The sequence below is a fragment of the Balearica regulorum genome, chromosome 7, assembly GCF_011004875.1.
Source record: "Balearica regulorum gibbericeps isolate bBalReg1 chromosome 7, bBalReg1.pri, whole genome shotgun sequence".
NCBI lineage: Eukaryota > Metazoa > Chordata > Aves > Gruiformes > Gruidae > Balearica > Balearica regulorum.
In genome coordinates this window covers 19,796,477-19,817,937 of record NC_046190.1, presented here as the reverse complement: position 1 = coordinate 19,817,937, position 21,461 = coordinate 19,796,477, and the positions used below count along the sequence as shown (strand labels likewise).

The 21,461-nt window shown below is 46.9% G+C and overlaps 1 protein-coding gene across 3 annotated transcripts; it reads right to left on the bottom strand.

The window, feature by feature from the left end:
• Window positions 1-2,380: 2,380 nt before the first annotated feature.
• Window positions 2,381-16,813, bottom strand: CXCL12 (C-X-C motif chemokine ligand 12). 3 transcript variants are annotated; one of them, XM_075758319.1, is made up of 5 exons: window positions 16,654-16,813; window positions 11,723-11,840; window positions 8,179-8,265; window positions 4,398-4,495; window positions 2,381-2,518 (listed from the first exon to the last, which is right to left on the bottom strand). In XM_075758319.1, exons 1-5 carry the CDS (start codon window positions 16,712-16,714, stop codon window positions 2,487-2,489), a joined length of 396 nt encoding a protein of 131 aa, XP_075614434.1. In that variant the 5' UTR covers window positions 16,715-16,813; the 3' UTR covers window positions 2,381-2,486. The 3 variants fall into 3 exon arrangements, with proteins under 3 accessions (XP_075614434.1, XP_075614436.1, XP_075614435.1); XM_075758321.1 differs by lacking the exon at window positions 4,398-4,495; XM_075758320.1 differs by lacking the exons at window positions 2,381-2,518; window positions 4,398-4,495 and adding an exon at window positions 5,260-5,424.
• Between the last annotated feature and the right edge of the window lie 4,648 nt (window positions 16,814-21,461).

Below are 21,461 nucleotides of genomic sequence, written 5' to 3'. Positions count from 1 at the left end.
TTTGGCTGGGGTGCTCCAGCACTGCCCACCTCAATGCTTCTGTCAAAGTAGTCTGCTTGCTCAGGCTGTAATGTGGAGCTGGCAAGTGCCCAGGAGCCTTTCCCTGCGGGTGCTGACCCCAGATGCACTCCCTGTTTAACAATGACTGCAGCAGAGCTGGCAAGGCTGTACAGTCACATCTTTTCACTGGAAACCCCTAGAAACAAAGTCTTCATGGCCTCTATCATCATTAGGAGAGTATGCTGTTGAATCAAAACCAGAGGATTATTTAATTCTTCATTTGCTCCAATTGGAATTGATCAGACCTCAAGCTGTCCTTGGATGGGAAGAATGTACCTTCCTAGGTGGGAAGGACAAGCCTCATGTCTGTGTCAGAGCCAAGATTCTTCCACACTTTCCCCCAAGTCATTCTTGGCTTTCACACTCACATGTTCGTCTCTGCCAAACCACCAGCAATTGCAGGGGCATGTGTGGGGACAGTAGATGGACCCTAGGATATAAAGTACAGTCCAGGGAAGACACAAGAAACTCTAGTTTTCTCAGAAGTTCTTTCTGTCTTTAGCTTTACAATACAGGTTCTGATCCTACTCACAATAAATCAACACTCCAATTCTCATCAAATACAGTGGTACCAGACCTTTCAAGACAGAGACACAATATACTTAAAGCACCGGGTTGGTAAGAACAATAGAAGGAATGTCAAAATCACACACATACACATTTTAGGCACAGCAGTTGGTTTCTGCTTTAAAGCAAATGAGGTGATGTGGTCCCAGCTGAAGCACTCTCTGTAATAGCACTGTTTTGCAGAGAGGAAAATACAAGATTTTTACCTGAATCCACATGGAAATAAGGTAGTCCCTGGCTAGCCAAAGTGCTTCTTTGGCACTAAAGATGCCTACCACAAAAAGGAGTGCTTAGTGAAACACCCCTCTCGGTGTTCCCGACACAGGTTGCAGGGAAGAGGGAAGATTCCTTCTGAACTTTGAGCAACTCACTCAAAAAAAATAGTCTTACAATGTTTTTTGTTTACAATACATACACAGATACATACAAACACAAGCCTTGTGCCGCACAAATGTGCTTCCCCCCAGATCCCAGTGCGCAGCGTAACATGATTATTGCAGTATTGCAGATGTCTTTCCATACACTATATAGCAAAGATATGGCATATACAGGCAGGAATTGGGAGAAAGAAATTTCTGGCTGAGGGAGGGGATTGGTGCAAGAAAGTGGTACCTGTCCCTGGGGGTACTTTGCAAAGGCAATTGCAGAGGTTATCCTGCTCACCAGCAAATAGGGCCATGACCACTGGTGAATGGTGAGTGTTTGCCTTCATTTCCACAGCCAAGAAACACCACTCTTTCCACAAACTGGGCAGAGTCTCTCTTGCCCCAGGCATCTCTTTTCTCCAAAGACATGTCCAGACATCCTCTTTTAGGTATCTTCAGAGCAATCAAAGATGTTACTGCCCTCAGGTACATGTGACTGTGTGTGGCTGTTTGGTAGCCAAGGCTACAGCATCGTTGGTGAAGGGTCACGTGAATGCATCTATTCCTACTTCAGTGCAAAGCCAGCCAGGCAAATTGAAGCCATCTCCTGTGGATGCGTGGGAAGAGACACCTGGTGCATGGTAGTGTATCTGACTCCTCCAGAAATTTGCAACATGAGTGTGTGGTTAGAACTTTAATAACTCATTCCTTTTTGTGTTAAAATCTGTCATCAGAAACACAGGAACATAGGTAATGCCAGGTGACATCAGATCAGTACTGTGGCTCCTAACACAGACAACTACAATAAACCAAGTACTAGCACTTGCAATACCAGATGTGCATTGACGCAGCTGCTCATAGTTGTCACCAAGATCTCTGATCTTCAGAGAAGGGCTTTAGCCCTGTAGGCTTGAGTTTAATCCCTCACCCAAAATACCTATAAATGCCACCCATGGCAATGCTGTCCACTTTCATCAATGTCTGATGCTTTTTAGCCTTCCTATGTTCTTGGCCTTGATGACTTCTGGAGGCAAGGAATTCCTCCACTACTTGCACAACATCATTGCACTGTACAGTTCATGTCCTTCTAGGTTTAAAACTCCAGGAGACTTGCATGAACCAAAAGAAAGTTAAATAAAGCAGGACCTCTACATAGCAAAGGAAATAAAATATCATATAATAACATAGGGTTAGTTTAAATACATATCTGCTGTCAGTGCTAAGTAATAAACCAACCTGTATAAAAACATTTTTCTCGAATAGTTACATCTTACTATATAAAAGTAGCACTGTGAAAGCAAGCCAGTTTGTGCAAAAAAAACCCCAACAAAACCCACCAAAAAAACTCCAAACAAAAAGCTTTGGAAATGCTTTGGAAATGCTTGGAAATGCATGAAGCGTTGCTTTTGTGCTGCACGATAACTGAAATGTATTCATTCCCTAATACTGGTTATCTGCTCTCTGGGTCCTACAGTAAGAAATCCTGTAGACGGCTTACAATGCTTGCCTCTTACATCTTGAACCTCCTGTTGATGAAGAACAGAGTGAAACACTATTAAGGTTATTTCAGTTGCAAAAGCTTTGATATCAGGCCTACTCAAACAGCAAATCCGTGTCTGGACTAACCCAAAGGCAGTTCCTTTTGTAGTCCCTCCAACTGGTATTTGCCAAACATTTTGGGGGAAGTTCTCCACAAGGAGGTACTGGGACCCAGCAGGGCAAACCCAGCAATGGGAGTTATTTTGGGCAGGTTGTGCTCATCACAGTTAGTAAGGTGGTCAGAGCTAACATAGGAGGAAGGCTGGCTAGGAAGCTTATTCTAGACTTGAAAGCTGGAGCAGAGAATTATCGGTGGGCACAGAGACTCGGTAAAAAATTAGCAGGGAAAGGAGGGATTAATCATACGTGAGCAGCCCCTGTAGTGGAGAAAGTGGCACTGGGAATGCCTCCTTTACCTGCCCCTACCCCATGGCTCTACTGGAGATCAGGGACTGCAGCTCCACAGGGGGTCTACAAGGGTGCCAGGTCTCTGTGAGGATGGAGAAACACAGAGGACAGCCCATTCTGTGCTCTTGTTGGTGTTCAGCTCCCACCATTGGGTGGCTGGAGAGCAAAGGCCCCCAGGCGTGCTGCCCAGCCAGGAACCGTCCTCATGGCCTCCCTGCTTTGGGACCTCACCTGCTGTGAGCAGCTGGGCAGCACATCACAGGTCATGGTGACGAGCTGCTCAGTGAAGGTGGGGTGACAGGGAAGGTGAGCAGCCACATGGTGCTCAGTAAACGTATGAGGGATTAAGTTCAGAGGTAGGGAGCTCAGGGTGGGAGGCAGACACATCAAGTCTCCCATGCTCAGTGTGAGCATGGCACCTAGGAAGAGTGGTGGGTTAGGGATCACAGCAAAGTGCAAGTGTGTTGTGTGCAGGGTTCACTCAGAACAAGGAGCCAGCCTGTGCTGGTGGCCTCCAGGTTTTGTCTGAAGTGACCCCCTACTCCTGCTCCAGGCTGATCAGCCTTTTGCAATATAGATGAGATCACTAAGGCTGAGTTACAAGTGTCAGAGGGTAAATATCAGGTATTCAAAAACCCTGATATCCCAGCATGTCTTGTCTAGCCTACAGGACCAGAATAAACATCCCTTTCTGGACATTCCTGCTGGACAACTAAGATTGTGTGATCACAGCCAGAAACAGTTGTGGCTACTCTCAGTGAAGGTAGCCTCGGAAAAACTCATCCAGGCATAAAGAGGATGACTAAGCCATGAGCAAAATTTTCCTCTTTGAAGATATCTTTTCCAATATCCCACACCAGTAACCTTACTTCTTTTGGTGCAGAAAGGCAGGACACGCCACACTGGTGGGAAAAAACCAACTAGGACATGCAGAGCATTGGTATATCTAACACCGTTCTCTGGGACTTGCCTAGCATCTCCCACAGGAGAGGTGTCAACCAGTCACCAATGTACCAAAACATGTTGTCACCACCCAGTGCTGCATCTGTCATTAAAAAAACACCAGTGACAAATTCCCAGCTGTTATTTATAGTTTAACTCTGTCAGTTTAGAACTGGAGGAATATGGCCAGCTAAAAGACATAGGGCTTCCAAACCTTTACTCTGTTTTTGACTTTGGCTTTGCTTCAGGATTATTTTGGCCTCTTTGGGTGTCCATTTTCCTATCTGTAAAATGGGAAAATTTTCTCTGTTGTGTCTGAACTTTCCCCCTGTTTTAAGAGTTTTATGTATGTATTACCCCTTTGCAGGGAGGGTACAATTGTTATCCTCAACAAATATGGGGGAAAATGGAGGTCTGGATAGGCTAATATATTTGCCAAAGGTCACATAGGATGGTCAGTGGAAGAGCAGGGACTTGAACCTGAGGTATCCCAGCTCAGAAACTAATGCCTCCTACCATTCTTTCTCCCTGGAGACTTTAGTGGTGTTGCACGGGAAGGGCAGCGTGGGCCCCGTTTCTTCTGTTGCTTTTTTTTATGAGTGCGATGACGTGGTCTAAATTAAAAGAAAAATACAAAAAGACTGCCATAAATTATCCATATACAAAGGCCTTATTCACATTTATCCTATGGTCCCTTCACATCTTGCTGGCAGGGTGCAAATGAAGATCATCTCCTTTCAGATACCCTCTGCCTCAGAAGAACGCTAGGCAAATTAAAGTGTCCTGGTGACAGGACATTTGCAAATTCTGAGGCCAAAACAACTCTTTTCCCAAAACACCTAAGCATCCCCAAATGACTGCCAGAACTTGTCAGCCAGGACCCTCACCATCCACATGGTAACCCCTGAGGTACTATGAAAGCAGAGGGGGGCTGGACTTCTGACTTTTCCCACCCAGCATTCCCACTGACATAAACAAGAACCAGTGGCTATTCTATAGGATTTGCAAGCATTCAGTGCCTTCAAATAAGGCTGTGAAGATTTTCGCCTACGTTGACTCTCACCATGTGGGACATTCACCCAGTACACACTTGGTGGAGCACTGGGAGATAGTTATTTTAGCGTCTTGTACTTCAGCCCTTATTTACAAATGAGGTTAGCAATTAGGAAGAGCTACCACACCGGAATTTACAAGCACTATGTAGGCAGGCAGCAGCAGGGCTTGGCTCCCATCACAGCCAGCCCCTAGAAGTTGGGAGTTTCCTTTTGTTTCTTCCAATGGGCTCAGGGGAAAGATTTTTCCTGTCTGACTTTATCTTCTCCAGATCCATCAGCTCTCTTATCTGTGCCTGCAGTAGCAGCTGAGCTTAACTAACTTCAGCTTCTTGGGCTGAGGGGAGGTTCTGAGGTGGGACTATATTAACGTGACAAGGATCATTCTCTGGTCTCTGTTTACTCTGCAAAGGGCTGATTTTGCATATCCTTGCATGAAGGGAGAAGGGAAAGGCAGTCAAGGCTGGACTGTAAATGATGACTGGGATTGCCTGGAAATGATAAAGGATTTGTTAGCTATTTCAAGAAAGGACTGATTTGCCCCTTGTCTATAAAATTAATGAATGTTGAATGATGTTGGCCACAGCAGCTGCACAATGATTTTTAAAGCCAGTTAAGGAATTTGGTTTCCTGACAGCCAGAATGTATTTTACTGATGTCTCATAAGTGTGTATATTACATGGAGATGTGATGAATATAAAGCAATAATAAAGGCTAAGCAAAATTAGTGAGCAAAATAATTCCCTACTAAAAAACTTCTCTGGTTTCAAAGTCAACTGTATTGGACTGCTATATTCAATGAACTTTTCCTTGCCCTTAGCTGCAGATTATAACACAGAAGATACTCTTATATTGAAGCACTGGTATAGATTAAGATGTCTTGACACTTTGGATTTTACTTAAGCAATTACAAGAGCCCTTTCTACAAAACGTATTGATTTTATTCCAGAAAAATAAATTCCCATGTACAATTGGGTTTTCATAACATGAAACAATTAGCCATTTTATTGCTAGTGCATATAGGGTAATGTCACATTTCATACAATTTCAGTACAAGTGAAAAAATATAATATATGGCTGATGGAAATTGATAGCTACATTAACATTTATAGATCTATATAGATTTATTTTACAAGCTGTTAGTAGTTTAGAGGGATATCGGTGTTTTAAACTACCAACATTCATATGGCTCCAATTCAAATATATGAATTGTTTGATGCGCTATAAATATATTCCAAAGTACATTTTGTTGAAGAAGTCAAAGCTGTGCACTAAAATATATCAAAAACATGCCTTGTGAAAATGCTACTGGCAGAGCCCTGACTGTCTGTGGAGCATGAAAATGCCACTGGTGCTAGCATTACTAGTTGGAAAATGAAAATAATGCCATGATTACAGGATTATGTGATGGAGATACATGCTTTCTATCATCTTATTTCATAGAGCTGGGACCAAATTCTCTTCTGTTACTCAGTGGAAACCAGGATGAAATCCACCAAATTAGCAGAATTGCTTCTGGATTAGCATTAGTTAAACAAAACCCAGAATCTGGCTGGAGATCAGGCATGGGCTCACTGATTTCAGTAGAGCTGGCCCCAGATCTTCACCAGTGGAAGTGAGTGAGAGCAGAATGTGTTCCAGCTGAGTTGTTCCCCTAAGTCAAGCAGGCAGGATCTGAGCACATAATCACATTTGCCCAACCCCACAAATTTCTTAAGTGCCTCCTAAATTTCAGGTCTTATGAACAGAACCAAGGGCTTCATTGGGGCTGACAGCAAACAGAAACTTAGGCAGGGGCTTGAGGATTTTCCCAAGTTGGAAAACAAAATAGCTCAAGCCCCTAGGATAGTCAGCATGGGCCACATCCTGCTCTCAGGTTCAGTTGTGCCTAAATCCAAAGCCATCCTGGCAGCATTAACCTGGATTACCCCTGCAGAGAATTTGCCCAAAGGACAAGAGTGCTGACTGCTGGCAGCAAAGAAGGCACTGAGCATCGGATGAGATGGGAAGAGCTGTCAGGGCTGGAATCACTGTCAGTTTGTTAGCTGGCTTCCTTCCCTCCTCGTCCTCACTCTTGGCCCCAGCGTGGTCCCAAAAGGGCCACATGGAGGAATCTCTCTACCTCTGGTAGCATTTCTCCCCTCGCTTATTGTAAAAATACAGAGGAACAAAGACTTTTTAACTCTACCCTTTGTTTGGCAGATACATTTGCAAAGCAAACAGTGGAGGGCATTCAGCTACCTGTCCTGCCTCACATCTGCCCTGGGGCAATACCCTTCACCACATTTCTCCAAGAATGCATTGCTTTTACAAATGACTAGATTCCAGCCCTGCCTTTACCCTACGGATGCAGCGGGGGCAAGGTTCAGCACGGTTACAGCGTGGTTACTGAGGGGTGGGAATGTGGTGGCAAAGGTGGGAGGGATACTGAGTGCACAGGTAGGCTTGCTGACCAAAATACCGCTGCCGGATCAATTGCAGGGGCCTCGGCAAGCAAGGAAATGCTTTGTGCCATCACTTGTCTCCTCTTCCATCCCAGCAAGGCTGGAGCCCTCCCTTGCAACTCAGCATAGGTACGTTCTCTGAGCTGCTCTTGCTCACTGTAAAATTGAACTGAGATACGCCGGGTCCACCTCACGGTAGCCATGATCACCCACTTTCAAGGGGAATAAAAATAGATTTTAAAAGTCTGAATTTGCCAAGTATGGCTGGTTTTCCCTTGGCTTTGTGGGAGAGCCTTATTCATGATAGCACATCTTGCCTTGGCCGATATTAATAGCACTCCACACCAGCCAGCAGAGAAACAATTTTTAGCACCAAGTCCTCCTAGGCCTCAGCTGCCTGTGCAAACAGACCCCCAGTGTAACATGGAAAAGGGGCTCCAAAGAAACTGGAACAATATAGATTTTGAAGTAACTGTAGTTTGGCTTGGGGAAGTAGGGGCATAAAGGAAGCGTTTTCCTTGGGGAGAACGGCTTTTTTTTAAAAAAAGAATGAGTTGGGGACCCCAGAACAGATTCATTAGGATAGATCTTGCCTCAAACCCTGGCAAAACTCTTAGTTTAACATTTAGGATATACTAGAAGCTGTTGTTTTAATACAGATTAGGTCAACTCCAAACCCATCTTCAAAACAATATCTGATTCCACGAGTATTTTGTCCACATGGTAAAAGCCAGCCCTTAATGTTCTACCCTTTAATAACTCAGGATGTTAGCTGTTAAGTCCATTTGTCTCTTGCCTTACTTGTTTAAAGCTTTCTCCAGATATTCCTGGATCCACTTTATCTTGGGATCAATGCACACTTGCTTGCTGTTGCTCTTGAGCCTTGCACTGCCAAAGGAGAAAAGTCAGAGTGAGTCTAATGTGCGATGTTCCTCAGCCCACCACCACACCCAGGTGCCTTATTTTGCACAGAGGTTTGCAATTCCTCTATGGACAGCAGAGCTGTGTCCAATTCCCTTGGGTGTCAGTGCTGCTCTCAGTTAACCCATGAAGAGGATGGGTTATCCCTGCCATACTCAAGGCAGCTATTATAAATATCCCTGGGTTCAAAGCACTGGTACAATTTGTCTCCTCTGATTGTGATTCTTGTGATCTGTAGTGGTATGCATGTGAGGGTGGGACAGATACAGAATTTGAATCTAGGTTTTTAATTTCATACCTAGGCTGTTATGAGTTCAGTACCAGGAACAGCTAAATTTCATTTAGAAATACTGACATTGTAAATATAGGCCATTTTTTCAAGGAATTAATTAAGAACAGCTTTCAGATTCAACCCAAAATTTAGGTTTCACATGTTTGGAGGACATATACCAAGCCATACCTCTTGGATGTTCTGAAAGGGTCTGGTTAACTTTTTGTATTATACAAGACTGAACTAACAGGTTGCAGGCAGGAAGACAACTGGAAGTACCACAGTGCCAGAGGCAAGTTTTCCTTCCTGCATTCACTCAGCACCGGAAACAAAAGCAGAAAACTCCTGAAGGGTTTCTCCTGGATGTTCAAGTTGCACTTTCCGAACCAGACTGTTCAGCTAATTTGAATGTCCTGTGAATTTCGCACATGGGCTATCTGCATCTTTCATACAGAAGCAGTACAAATAGCTTTTCACTCGCATCAGCAGGTCTCACCCTCCAGGGATCTCAGTGCCTCTTGAGAGTGCCATGATGTGATCTCCCACTAGGATGTGATCTCCCATGTTCCCCCAAGCACCCTGCCCCAGCTGCTGAGAAATTTCCCCTTAAACAGCCTGCCTGCCATGCAAAAGTGCCAAGAACAGCAATTTCATGGAAATGCCCATAGGAATAAGTTCAGTACTTGTTTAGGCATTTTGCTGGAGGGAAGCCAAAATGTTCCCTGCTTTATAAATGAAATCTGCAGAATATAAAACTATGGCGTAAGAAATAACAGGTCAAAAAGGCTTCTTGGTCTGAAGTTACGTAACAACATAGTTGTAACATAAACACATCGAAGATCCACTCTTGCAAGCCCCTGCGCCAATAAAGAGATGAATGGGCCTAATTCATATTTCCCTTACAGCAGTGCCAAGCTGGAGTATTTCCAGTGAAGTGATACCAACAGAGAGTAAGAATGGATTTGCTGATGTTAGCAATGCCTGGGAACTCTTGAGCTGGCCTCGCAGGGTACAGAACCAAAAGCACACGTAACCAGCCTCCAGCTACATGCAATGCAATTCCTCTCACTTAATATTACAACACTGATTTTTCTAGTCATTTACTTCTGAGCCTGTCAGCTCCTGCTCCTTGTACAGTCACGGCAGAGATCTAGGCAATTGTATGGAGTGTTAATCTGAACTGGTTTAGATGTCTGCTTTAGGACGCAATTAATTGCATGCTAAAAATGCCTATTTCTCTGTACTGAAAAGCAGGGAATTTAGGATGGGCTTTGTAGAAGTAGACATTGAAAGAGGAGATTTCTAGATTTGGAGAGATGACTTCCCCTAGAACCAAAGACAAAAGCCTGCTCTTAGGCTTTTTGTTCAGGTACAATTCCCCTCAATCATAAAGGGGAATGTACTTGTGCAAAAAATACGAGATCTTTCCCTGAAACTATATGATTTCACTGAGATTCTCTATTCTTGAAAATGGTAGCTTTTAAGTTACTTACACCTCCACTCTATAATGCATATCCACTAAATTCAGAGTGTGGTTAAAACCATCAAGATGAGAAATTTATGTGTTAGTTTTGATTCCATTTCAGCTTCTGTTTTGATAAAGACCTAGTTCGAACTCATGATGTTTCAGGGGTATTTGGAGGTAAGTTTTTAAATATCTTTTTAAAGTAACAAAAGATAGCGAACTATAGGTTCATGGGTACTGTGTGCCACTAAATCACATTGCAAACAAACACATTTGGGTCAAGAATGGACAAGAACATGAGTCGTTTGTGTTTCTGCATTTCATGCTCTTATCTATCTCTAATGACTATGATCCCAAGTTAATTAAGAGATAAATGTATACTCTATCCTGTCTTAAATGCCTGTCATTTTCTTGAAACTACTCCAGAAAATTCCAAATCCTCTAAAAGCCTTAGCACTAGGACCCTTATGACATTCACTGACAGTCCCAGAGCACAAATCCATACATACACTATTGTATTTTGGATGCTTGCCTCCAAAATTGTTTATAGGTAGAGATCAGAGTTAGTCACAGCTGGTTTTGCCATTTTTGTGAAAGAAAATTCTTTCTCAGCTGAGGCTTACATTTTTCTCGCTGTCCTCCACCAAATCCTAAGACAGAAGCACACATGAGAAAATGTGCATGATCTACCCAGAGTGGTTTAAGAAAGAAAAATATCATATGAATAAAAACTCGTTCATGAATGGATACATGCTCTTCAATATATCTGTACATTCCTGAGAAATCGCATGAAACCACATCAGTTTTCTGAGTGCAGAAATGTATTGGATGACAAAGAATGGATTTCTACAGCATTTAAGTTGAAACTGGAAGAGCTTGACATGGATCGAAGACAGAACTAGTGATGGGAGCAACACACAAAAAGCCTGTCTAGTCACTCAGGTGCTCTTACAGAGGTCAGCGGAAGCTGATGGTAGTAGGGCTCCCTTGCAATCAAAAGATGAATGACAATTTTTTTCTTCTGAAGATTTTGAATTTTGGGAGAGGAGTGAGGGGGTGACCCATGCACAAATGAACCAAAAAGACCTTCCTAAAAATGCACACACAAATCAACAACCCCATTTTTTCTGAAAATCAGTGTTTTTCAGCAAAAATGAAGAGGTTATTTTCCATTGGGAACCCATCATCTCTGTCCTGCTGTGATCTGTGATTTACCAGAGTCAGCCACTGCCTGGTGTGTCCCTAGATCAGGCCAGCACATGTTTAGGGTCTGTACCTCCTGTGGAGGCTACACAAAATTTAGGAATTCCTTTTGCTTGTTTAGCTCCTCTCTATGGAGAAGCGGAGCATTAGAAGACTCAGACCACTGTAAAGTCTTTTCCCCAAGGTGTGAAGCTCCACATCCAAGGCCTGTTTGACATTCCTGCTCACATACCCACAGGGGAACAGGAGATGGGATCACATAGTCACAGGGAGATCACAGAGGTAGAGCACAGCTGGGAAACATATAGCTGGGCTCCTTTGTGTGGGGTAAAGCAGCGTCCAGCTGTGCCTGACACATGGGTTGAAGAGATGAATTTGAAATCATGGCATGAGACACAGACCAAATCGCAGCTGCCAAAGCAGGGACCAGCTCTGTGACTTCTTTTTGACACCTGAGATTTGCACCCAGCTGAAAAGAGACTTACACAATCTGAAGTGAGCAGTTGGGTGTGGAGAGGATTTTGAGGTGCTTAATGTTGGCTCTTGCCACGTTGCTCTCGTAGAATCGACAGGGACATCGGTAAGTCAGGCTGACGGGTTTCTCTGCGGGACACAGGGAGAGAAACAACACATTACTCCCTCTTGTTCCCTGTCAGCAGCACAGATACACAGACCAGGGCTGACAGAAACTCTCTCCAAATATGCAGGTGAAAAAAAAAGCAACAGAAAAGCTGTAGCTTTGGGAGAGCATTTGCCCACAGCTCACAGCACAATCCTTTTACCCCAATACCCAGCCTTTCAATCCTGGTGCGTGGGATTTTGGAAGACAAAAGAAGAGGGACAGAAAATGGAGATAAGTAAAGAAGAAGAGATTAGAATAAGGAGCCAGTCCATTGTGCAGGGATGCTCCTGGTAATTAGACAAGATAAAGGCCAAAAGAGGGGGCACTTGTCCTCAGTGTTGTTCTTGCCAAATGATTTTGACCCGAGGCCAAATTAGAAGGTAGCCAGAAGAAAGCGATGAATTCCAAAGAGTTCAGATCAAAACGGCTCTGCTCAGGTGCAGGCTTTTCACGGGGGACTTACTGGCTAGAGAAAAGCCCTGAGTCTTTCAGGCTTTCCCAGGGCCCAGCAGCTGACCTTTCCCCACTACAGCCAACCTTTACTCACAGGCGAGATATTCGCATGAGGAGGTGCGACTCGGAGATGCGAGATCACAGGAGATCACAGTGGTTTACGCAGGAGAGATCTGGAGTCTTTTGAACTCCCAGCCTGTGGCAAAGTGACACAATCCAGGAGACGGTTATCAGGCGGTGTGCTCCCCATAGACTAATCAGGGACCGTAAGACTGGATGAGAGTCTTGTCACTAGCATCATGAGGGACAGAGTTAAGTTTAGCTCCCTAGACTAAAAATTAGCAATGAATATGCATGCGAGGCTGAGAAAAGCAGCCCAGCTCTCACCACAGCCTCTGGTGCAGTCCTTCTGCTACCCGATTTCTCCACGGAAGAACTTAATTACTGGCAACCAAGTGCACACAAATAAGGTCCTCACTCTGTGTGTAAGCTTCAAAGCTCCATGCACACTAAAATACAAACACAGAAGTCTTGCCTGGAAGTCTAGAAGGAGCTGCCTAAGATTTTAAGCAATTTCCCAGTGGAGCAGTTTTCAGCTTCTGGGAGGAATTAAATTCATACACCTAACCCATAAGGTCTGGCTCATGCTGTAGACGGTCAGATCTATATCTGACAGGGCTTTAGATCCCACATGGCAATCTGCCGCCCTGTTTATTTAGCCACACAGGAGCACTCGCAGCATCCAAGCCTAGCGCCTTTAAAGGCACACAGAGAGCTAAAGAGCAGGGAAAAGTTTGGAATCCCTAAAATGCCTTATAGGAAGGTGAGAAAAGAGACAGCTTTTCAAAGTGCAGCTAATCTGCATATATTGCATATTTACCAATGCCTGTCTCTAGCACAGATAAACACACACACATGGTGAAATTACCCTGTCCTCAGGAGGAAAACCCCTTTTTCCAAGTGCCTCTACCAAGAGATGAGACAGAATCAGATCCCACAGACAAATGGGTAAACAGACAGGAATTCATCAGCAGGAGCAGGGGTTCCTCCAAATTCACACCAGGATCTGGATGATAAGTTAACAAAATTGGAGGACATTTTCTATCAGTTTTATGGCAGTCCAAACAGTGATACCATCTATGAGTTAATAAATGGGAGGAGAAGCTCCCATCTGCAGGGGGAGGAGGAAGGAGGGCTGCAGGGTGAACCTTGTGAACATGCACTAGACTAACTACTGCTAATGTGGAAGGGAGAGAGAAGGCACTAGGATTTCCCACTGCAAAACTGTGCCTGAAAACTACACATCAGTGAGTTCATATTGGAAAGGGAGGCTGAGATTGAACGCAGTCATACAACAATGCTCAGTACAGCTGCAGCGTGTCTCTGAAAGCTTGTACCAACCAAGTTTAAGCAAGCTTTACCCTAAACAACACACATGAGATAAACTGTTCAGATCTATCATTCGAGTATGCAATCCTGTCCTCTCTGAGACTGAGAGAGGGACTTCCGATTCCATCCCACTTGAAATCAGGAACAGAGAAAGTTTAGCCACGACTAACATGCCCTTGAGTCCTAAACTTGTTTCCTGCCCAAGAAAGGGTATCCAGCACAGCAAGGAAGAGGGGAAGTCCCAGCATTTGGTGTTCTTCTGTCACTCCAATGCAAGGTGGAATGACAACTCCCCTCCTAGTACAAGAATGCCTTTGGCATTTCTGTGCCCCTTGCTTGGTGATCAGCAACAGGAACTGAGCACCAGGGAGCAGCAGCACAGGCACCGACGGGGTCAGCTCTCAGCATCACTGCCCCTCCAGCACTCAGCTTGGCTGTGGCTCACTCTGCTCTCAGCAAGGCTGAAAACCAGGGAAAACCAGTGCGTGTGACATCTCCCAACACATGAACCCTTACCATCCTAAAGTAGGAGAGGGAAAGGGCCATTTGGGGGCCATAATTTGGAAAGGGAAGATTGCTGGTCTCATCCCAAGGCTGACAAACATGTCTTCCTTATCTCATTTCAAAATCTGAAACAAATTGTTCCATGCACAGCTGATTTAGCCAATTATTCTACAGGTTTGCACTGCAGAAGTGAATGCTCTGTGGGTTCTCTGATGTCTAATAAACACTGAGCACAAGCAGAAGCCATTCCCTCTGCAGGACAAATTATAGTCTGTTATGTGACACTGTGACATGAAAGCACCAGTTTTCATTAAACTGACGGCACATAAAGCAGTTCTGCTGCGAAGTTACCGTCGGTAACTTGCTGTGCGTGCTGGGAAGCTCCAGGCACTGGAATGGAGAGAGAAGCTATATCCAGGCAAGCAGGCTGGGCATGAACAGACAAAACATTTGATGGAAGCATCATTTTACTCCTGTTCATCCAAAGGTGCATTTGTCAATATCAGGAGAGGGCTGGCAACTTTTTAAGACTAGAACAACAGCTCCATTTCCCTAGGGACTGAGGCTGTGAAAGGTAGATTCAGCTTTACCAGGGTGGCAAGGAAGAATTCAGACCTTGCCTGCCTTCCAGGACAAGGTAGTCCTGCAAGCCCTCATCTGGATCAAGGTTGAGAGCACTACACGATGTACAAAGCAGGCAAAAAGCTTCACTGTTATCACTGCAAGTCGGTGGGATCTCTCTCCTTATACTAGTTTTTCTCCAACCCTTTTAAGCCATTTACTTAGCCAGGTCTCAGACACGCTTACCCTGCCATAACGATATCCGTGTGCTGCCAGCTAAGAAGTGCTGCCCGGCAGGGAGCAAAGCAAGGTGCAGCGGGGCAGCTCTGCCAGCCCCCCGACCCTGTGCTAAGCCCTGCCGAGGGGAAGGCGAGGAGCGGGAGAGCCCCTGAGCCCCCGGCAGCCCCCCGTCCCCTATTCCCGCGGCTCCCATTCGGGCTGCAGCCCCGCTACGTGCCGGCAGCGCTCCCCTAACTCTTTTCAGACCCACACTGGAGGGCGAGGGGACCCCGCTCCGGGTACCCCGGCACCTGCTGCCGGCCGGGCCAAGCCGCTCGGGCGCTGTGCGCTCCGCCGTGCGCAGGGAGCCGCGCTCCGCGTAAGCGGCGGGGGCCAGAGCCCACCTGGCCGGCTCTGCCTGTTGGACTCTGGGCAGTGCTTGCTCCGTGCTGGTTTTTCGTGAGCCTCACTGGGACGGGGTTGCTGCTGGGACAGTACTGTGGAAAGGCATCGGCGAAATTATCGGGAGCAATTAAGTCTTTCAGGCGAAACAAAGAGGGCACCGGAGGGCATCCTTGGCCGGCCTGGGTGGGGAACACCGCAGTTTCGGTCGCCAGAATGGGAAAATGAGACGGGAGCGGAGGACTGAAAGAGAGCTCCTTACCTGGCCAGCAAGCTTTCGATGAGGGGACAAAAGGTGGCAAATCTCTGTGAGCAGAGAAGCCAGAGGAGCGCCCGGGAGGTGCACAAAGGCTGTGGGCAGGACCCCCGCCACGCGTGGGGAGTGTGGCTGCTCCGTGCGGTCCCCAGTCCCCCGGAGCCCGCGGGATGCGGAGCAAGAGGCGCAGGTTGCTGCGGGCTCCGGGGCTGTCCGCACCCGGCGGCTCCCACGGCGGGCCCCTGGCGAGCAAACCGGCCAGCTGCCGCTGCGGCCAGGCTCCGGGGGTGACACGCGGGACCCCGCGGCCGGCGTGGGGCGGGCGGGCGGGCGGTGAGACGGCACCGCAGCGCGGTGCGGGAGGGACAGCCGCGGTGTCGCTGCCTTAGCGCTCGCCGGCTGCCAGCCCGCCCTTCCCCAGATCTCTGTCAGTGCACCTCCGTGCGCTCCCCCGAAACCTCTCCGTGCACCCTCGCCGGGGGTGCGGTGAATTCCTACTGAGCGACCACTTTGGCTCAGCTCTGCCCTGATCGAGGGAAGATAGTTCACGAAAGAGGACAGAAAAGGAACCGAACGACCGCCTGGTTTTCATTTCTTGTAACTTTTAGGGCTGTTTTTTTAAAGGGGAAATCGATATGCATATTTTGCAACCACACCACCTCCCCGCAGACCGACCGCTGTTGAAAGTCTTCCCCCAGCCGATTTCAATCTGGGATAAATTTGGCAAAGAGGATCGCTTTGACCAGCCTTCTTTCGAAAAAAAGCGAGCGAGGGAGGGAGAGCCTGCCTGCTTACAGCTCACAACAGCGATCGCTCGGCGCTCGCCAGACGCGCACATCTGAGCCGCGGCAGGAACCAGAGAGCGGGCGAGCTGCGGGCAGAGGGGGGGGGAAGAGCGGGGATTTCCGCGGGACCGTAACTCCCGCCCGGGCTGCCCGGCGGCCGCAGGCAGGAGCGGTGCAAGCGGCGAGCAGGCAGCGAGAGCGGCGGCGCACCGGCAGCTCACTTACCCTCCGAGAGGGAGATGATCGCCAGGGCGAAGGCGAGCAGAGCCAGGGCTCGGAGGTCCATGCTGGGGCGGCTGGCGGGACGCGGGGCAGGCGCTGGAGTGTTCGTCCCGGCGGCTGCGGCGCTCTGCTGGAGTCCCCTCCTCCCCTCCCTCTATAGAGGGGCCGGGACCGCCGGGGCTGGGGGAGGGGAGCCAGGGGGAGTAGCTAGCCTATGATTTATTGCCCGTGGCATGTTATTACATCCTTCCTCTGTTAAAAATGCTTGGAAAGGAACCAAAAAAGCGAGGGCTCCTCTTTTCGCTCCGTCAGCCCGGCAGTCTTCCCTCAGGCAAAGCGCTTGCCCCAGAAGCCCCGCGACCCGAGCCCCCCGTGGGACGGCAGCGGCGGTGCGCTCCCCCCGAGGGTCCCGCCCGCACGGCGGCCCGGGGCTGCGGCGCGGCGGGGAGCCGGGATCACGGTCATTCCATACAGCCCGGACAGGGGGAGAAAGTTTTCTCGCCAAACTATGCCAGCCCCGGTCCCTTCTGGGCATCCCGGCCCCACTGCTCTTGAACCAGAGCCGCTAGAGCTGGGACAGCTGTGGGGACGCACCCTGTCACACCTCAGCGTTCACACCGGGAAGAGGACAAAGATCCCCCTTCACTCCCCTGGGCGCGAAATCTAGATTTACAGTGGCGCCCTGAGCATCAGATCCAGCGCCTCATACGAAGCATCTTCCCAGAAGTTTATCTGGGGATTTGAGGGAAAAAAAGAGAGGGAGGCTTTCAGGTTTTTTCCTCCGCATGCTTGGCTCGAAAGACCACAGCTGAACCCAGTTGTACATTTACTGCCACATTTTGCCTCTTTTGTGTTGCAGATGCCGCTGGGCTCCCTGGCACCTCGGCTGAAAGCCCCGATGGCGGTGCAGAGCCGGGAGGTCTAAGGGGTGCCGCTTACCCTGAGCTATTACAGCATTGTCAAGTGTAATTGACTTAAGCACGTCCTCGCTGTCTGCAGTCCAAGCCCACGGGGCCCTGTTTGTTGCTATTCAATACTTTAAATAAACATCGAGAGTTTGATTGAATTTGGACTCCTTGGCTGCATTTAAAACAGGCGCCCTGGTGTAAGGTTGGGACAGAGTGGGGGCGAGTGGGTAGAGTTAATCCTGGTCCGGAGGTGTTTAAAGGACAGGTCCACTATGCCACCAAAGACAGCAGCATGATCAGTTTATGTCCTGGGTAACTTCAAACTCTTTCAGGCACAGCTCATGAGGTTGGAAACAGGGGCCCAAATCCTGCATCTGTGCTAACCTGTGGCTGTTTCACTTAGAGGAGTTTGTTTCTAATGCCGGGGAAAATGCTTACATCAACACTGGGCCATGAATTGCCTCCTTCCCTGACACACGTTGGTGAAGTTTATTCTCACATCCAGCTCCCCTAAATCTAGTTATTTGTTTTTCTTTGTCCCTGCTTACCAATTTGTTTAGGCTGATCTTGCTCTCCTCCCTTTCTTTTAGGTAAGCTAGCACAGTAGTGCAGGAACTTGATGCACTGAAAAGGCCAATAATCAGAACTAGTGCTGTAAGTCTGGCTACAGCTGCTGTGACAGTTGTGTCGTTTTGCAGGGATGGGAGATGCAAATCGTAATCCCACTGCAAATGCTGCTAGGAGTGCTGCTGTCCACCAGTGCTGTGCCTGGCACATGGGGATGTCCACGCTGCCCTTCACATAAAGAGTAATAGTGTGTCTTTGCTGTTGCTACAGGCACAGAGAAAATCAGTCCAGGGAGCTAATCAAAGAAACTGGATGGATGTGGAATGAGATCAGAGTTACATCTGAGTAGCAGTCTCCCCCTCGGCATCCCCAGACATGCACACGTGTTGTTAACTGAAGGGGAAAACTGGTCGGATCCTAGGAAATGCCTGGACAGATCTTCAGAGCAGACTCGAAGAGTTGCAGCACGCAGATACAAGGGCTCTCCCTACACCTCTGGAAAACTGAGTGCAGCCAGCTTCAAACAGGGCTCACACGCTCCTTACGGCAGGATGCCTTGGCTCCCCGTGTGCCTCCGCTGCCCTTACCCTCTGCCAGAGCCGCCTCTGCGTGAGAGACCAAGTCTCCCGAGGAGAAGGGAGTCGGAGTTCCCTGGACCCGCACCCGGCAGCACCCCCCCGTTATCGCGTCCCAGAACCGGGAGCCGGCTCCCTTGCTTCCCGGCAGCGGCGCGGTGCGGCGGCGCGGAGCTGCCTCCCTCCGGCGGGGCCGGGGCGGGGGGTCCCGGGACCTGCCTGGCGGCGGGGCGCAGCCTCCGCCCACGCCCGGGTGCTGGGCAAAGTCCCCGGGGAGCTTCGCGTCGGAGGAAAGGCGACCCTGCAGTGCTGGACCGCCCCGCTTCGACGGCTGCCTGATAAACCGCTTGTCTTTCGTGTTCTGTTTTCTTCCTCCCCACGCACGCACACACCTGCACACAGCCATAGGGATGTTCTCTCCTATGCAGAAATCAGAAATCTAAGCAAGCTTCGGGGTTATTTTGCCAGGGCAACTTGACCAGACCAGCCCAGCCTGCTCCGTGCCCAGAATTTCCCCCGGTGGGTATCCCCAAGCGGACGAGGTTTGTTTCGGGTCAGAGCAAACTCAAGGCTGCAAAGCCCGAGAGCGCTGAAAGGGGCTGCGGGACGAGCGAGGGATGGGAGACCTGACCGACATACAGCCCTGTGCCGTGGGGCTGCCCTCACGACTTCCCTGCTGTGTTCCCGCGACTGGGATGAAGAAGAGATCTCCATAAAATAACCGAGCTCATCTGAACACCGAGCAATTTTTATGAACTGTGATTTTTTTTTTTTTTCCCCCGCCAAGAACAAATTGCTGCTTACAGTAGTACGATTCTGAGCTTAAGATTTTAACAGCAACAAAACAAAACAAAACAAAAAAAGCAAAGCAAAACAAGGAAAAAACCCTCAACGGGGTATTATGGTTTGTCCCCCCAAATAGAGAATTATGAACTCAAGGAAATCTGAACTAATCGTACATTTAAAAGAAAGTCGAATGACGGTGTAAGTGTTAAATTCCCTGAAAACTTCGTTTCAGCTTAATGTTAACTCCCACGGAATTGACCAGTGTTTATCTGAATGCTCAAAAAAACCGCGTCTGCACCCCTCGATGAGCTGGGTGGCTGAATCCCCCCACCCCCTCACCCCCCAAACCAGCTGCAGCCAGAACTCCTTAATAGCCAGTAAATTTAATCTTTTATCTGAATGCTAACAAAGAAAGGATGAATTCAGAAACCTTAAATAGACCTACTGTTGATTTCAACACAGCTTTAGACAGCCTTTTTTAATAATATGATATTCCAAATTTTTAGTGTGTTTGTATCAAATTACATTTCCTCTTAAACAAGGAGATGGCAACATTTCTGTTCCTTAGAATTTTAGACTGGCACAACCCAGCAATGAAATAATTAGTATCTGAAGTTGATTTAAATCCCCACAGATTATGTCTGAAGCAAGCCCTTTCTGGCCAGTACAAAACAACTCATTATTAAGAAACTTTTTTGTGAGTTAAGAATTAAACTAAATGTCCTCAGGTTGGGAAAATAGTACCCCTGTTTTCATCTTGTTCTCACTAATACTATTTGAGCGTGATCTTCCTTAATATTTCCTGGACTTATTATTTGTAACAAAATGCATCTTTTTTTGGACAGCCATAGTGTTCACACAGAATCCACATTTAAGTGGAGTTAAGACTCACAGTGCATCTCAGCAATTTGAAGTAAAATACATTACAAACCAAGCATGTTAATGCCAGGAAATTCAGGGATCTAGAGTTAAGGATAATTACATTTAGAAATCTCTATGTATTAGGCTGTGGGACTGCACAATTAAGATACCAAATTAAACTTATTGCTGCCTTGTTGTAACACCATACACTAGCCCACATGATAATGACTACAGCAGTTTAGTATCTCTGTCTCTAGATGCAGCTCTTTTTTTTCAAGATTTTTTTTTTTTTTAAGTATGCTTAAATTGCTTATTTCCACATAGTATGATGCTGTGATGGGAAGGAAATGAAAGAAGCTAAAATGCTAAAATTGACATTAACTATTGCATGTTATCCTTAGGGTGCAGAGTTAAGACAGCTTGGAGATTTTGAGTGTTCCAATGTTTTTATGCATTTATATTATTTTATAATAACTCTGAAATTCTTTGAATAATCATACTTCCAAAAAAAATAACAATCAAGACATCCATAGAAAGTTCTTTCTTTAGTTACTAACTATATGCTCTTAGATTTACCTCCATCTTAGTTATTCTTGTTTTGCCTAAGAATTCTTTTTTTAATAGTAGTCTTATTCTTGAGACATTCCTACATTAATAATTTTTTTTCCCAAGACTACTAATCAAGTGAAAGCTTGAAGGCTTTGCAGTCTTGCTGTGCATCCAAGCAGCAGCTGGAAGAGGACAACCCTAGAGCATTTTGAATATCTTTCTTGACTCCTGTGTTTGACCTTCTTGCTTCAAGTGCTAAGACTATTTTCCTTCCTTATTGCCATGTCAGGGTTCCAAGCTCATCCTTTACATGTGTAGTAAACAGGACTTTTAGTATTAAGTATTTGGAATAAAGCAGTATAAACTAAGAGAAGTGACTTGTTGGATTTCTCTGCTCTGCAGAAGGAAAAAAATAATCTCCCCAAATAATCAGGTATCAGATAGAATTGCAAAGAGGTGTGTTCTCATTGCAGTAAAAGAGCCTCAAAAGTTCATGTACACAGAGATATCCATGATGTGTGTTGGCTCTGAAAGATTTCTTGGAGGGCAGAAGGAGAGATCAAAC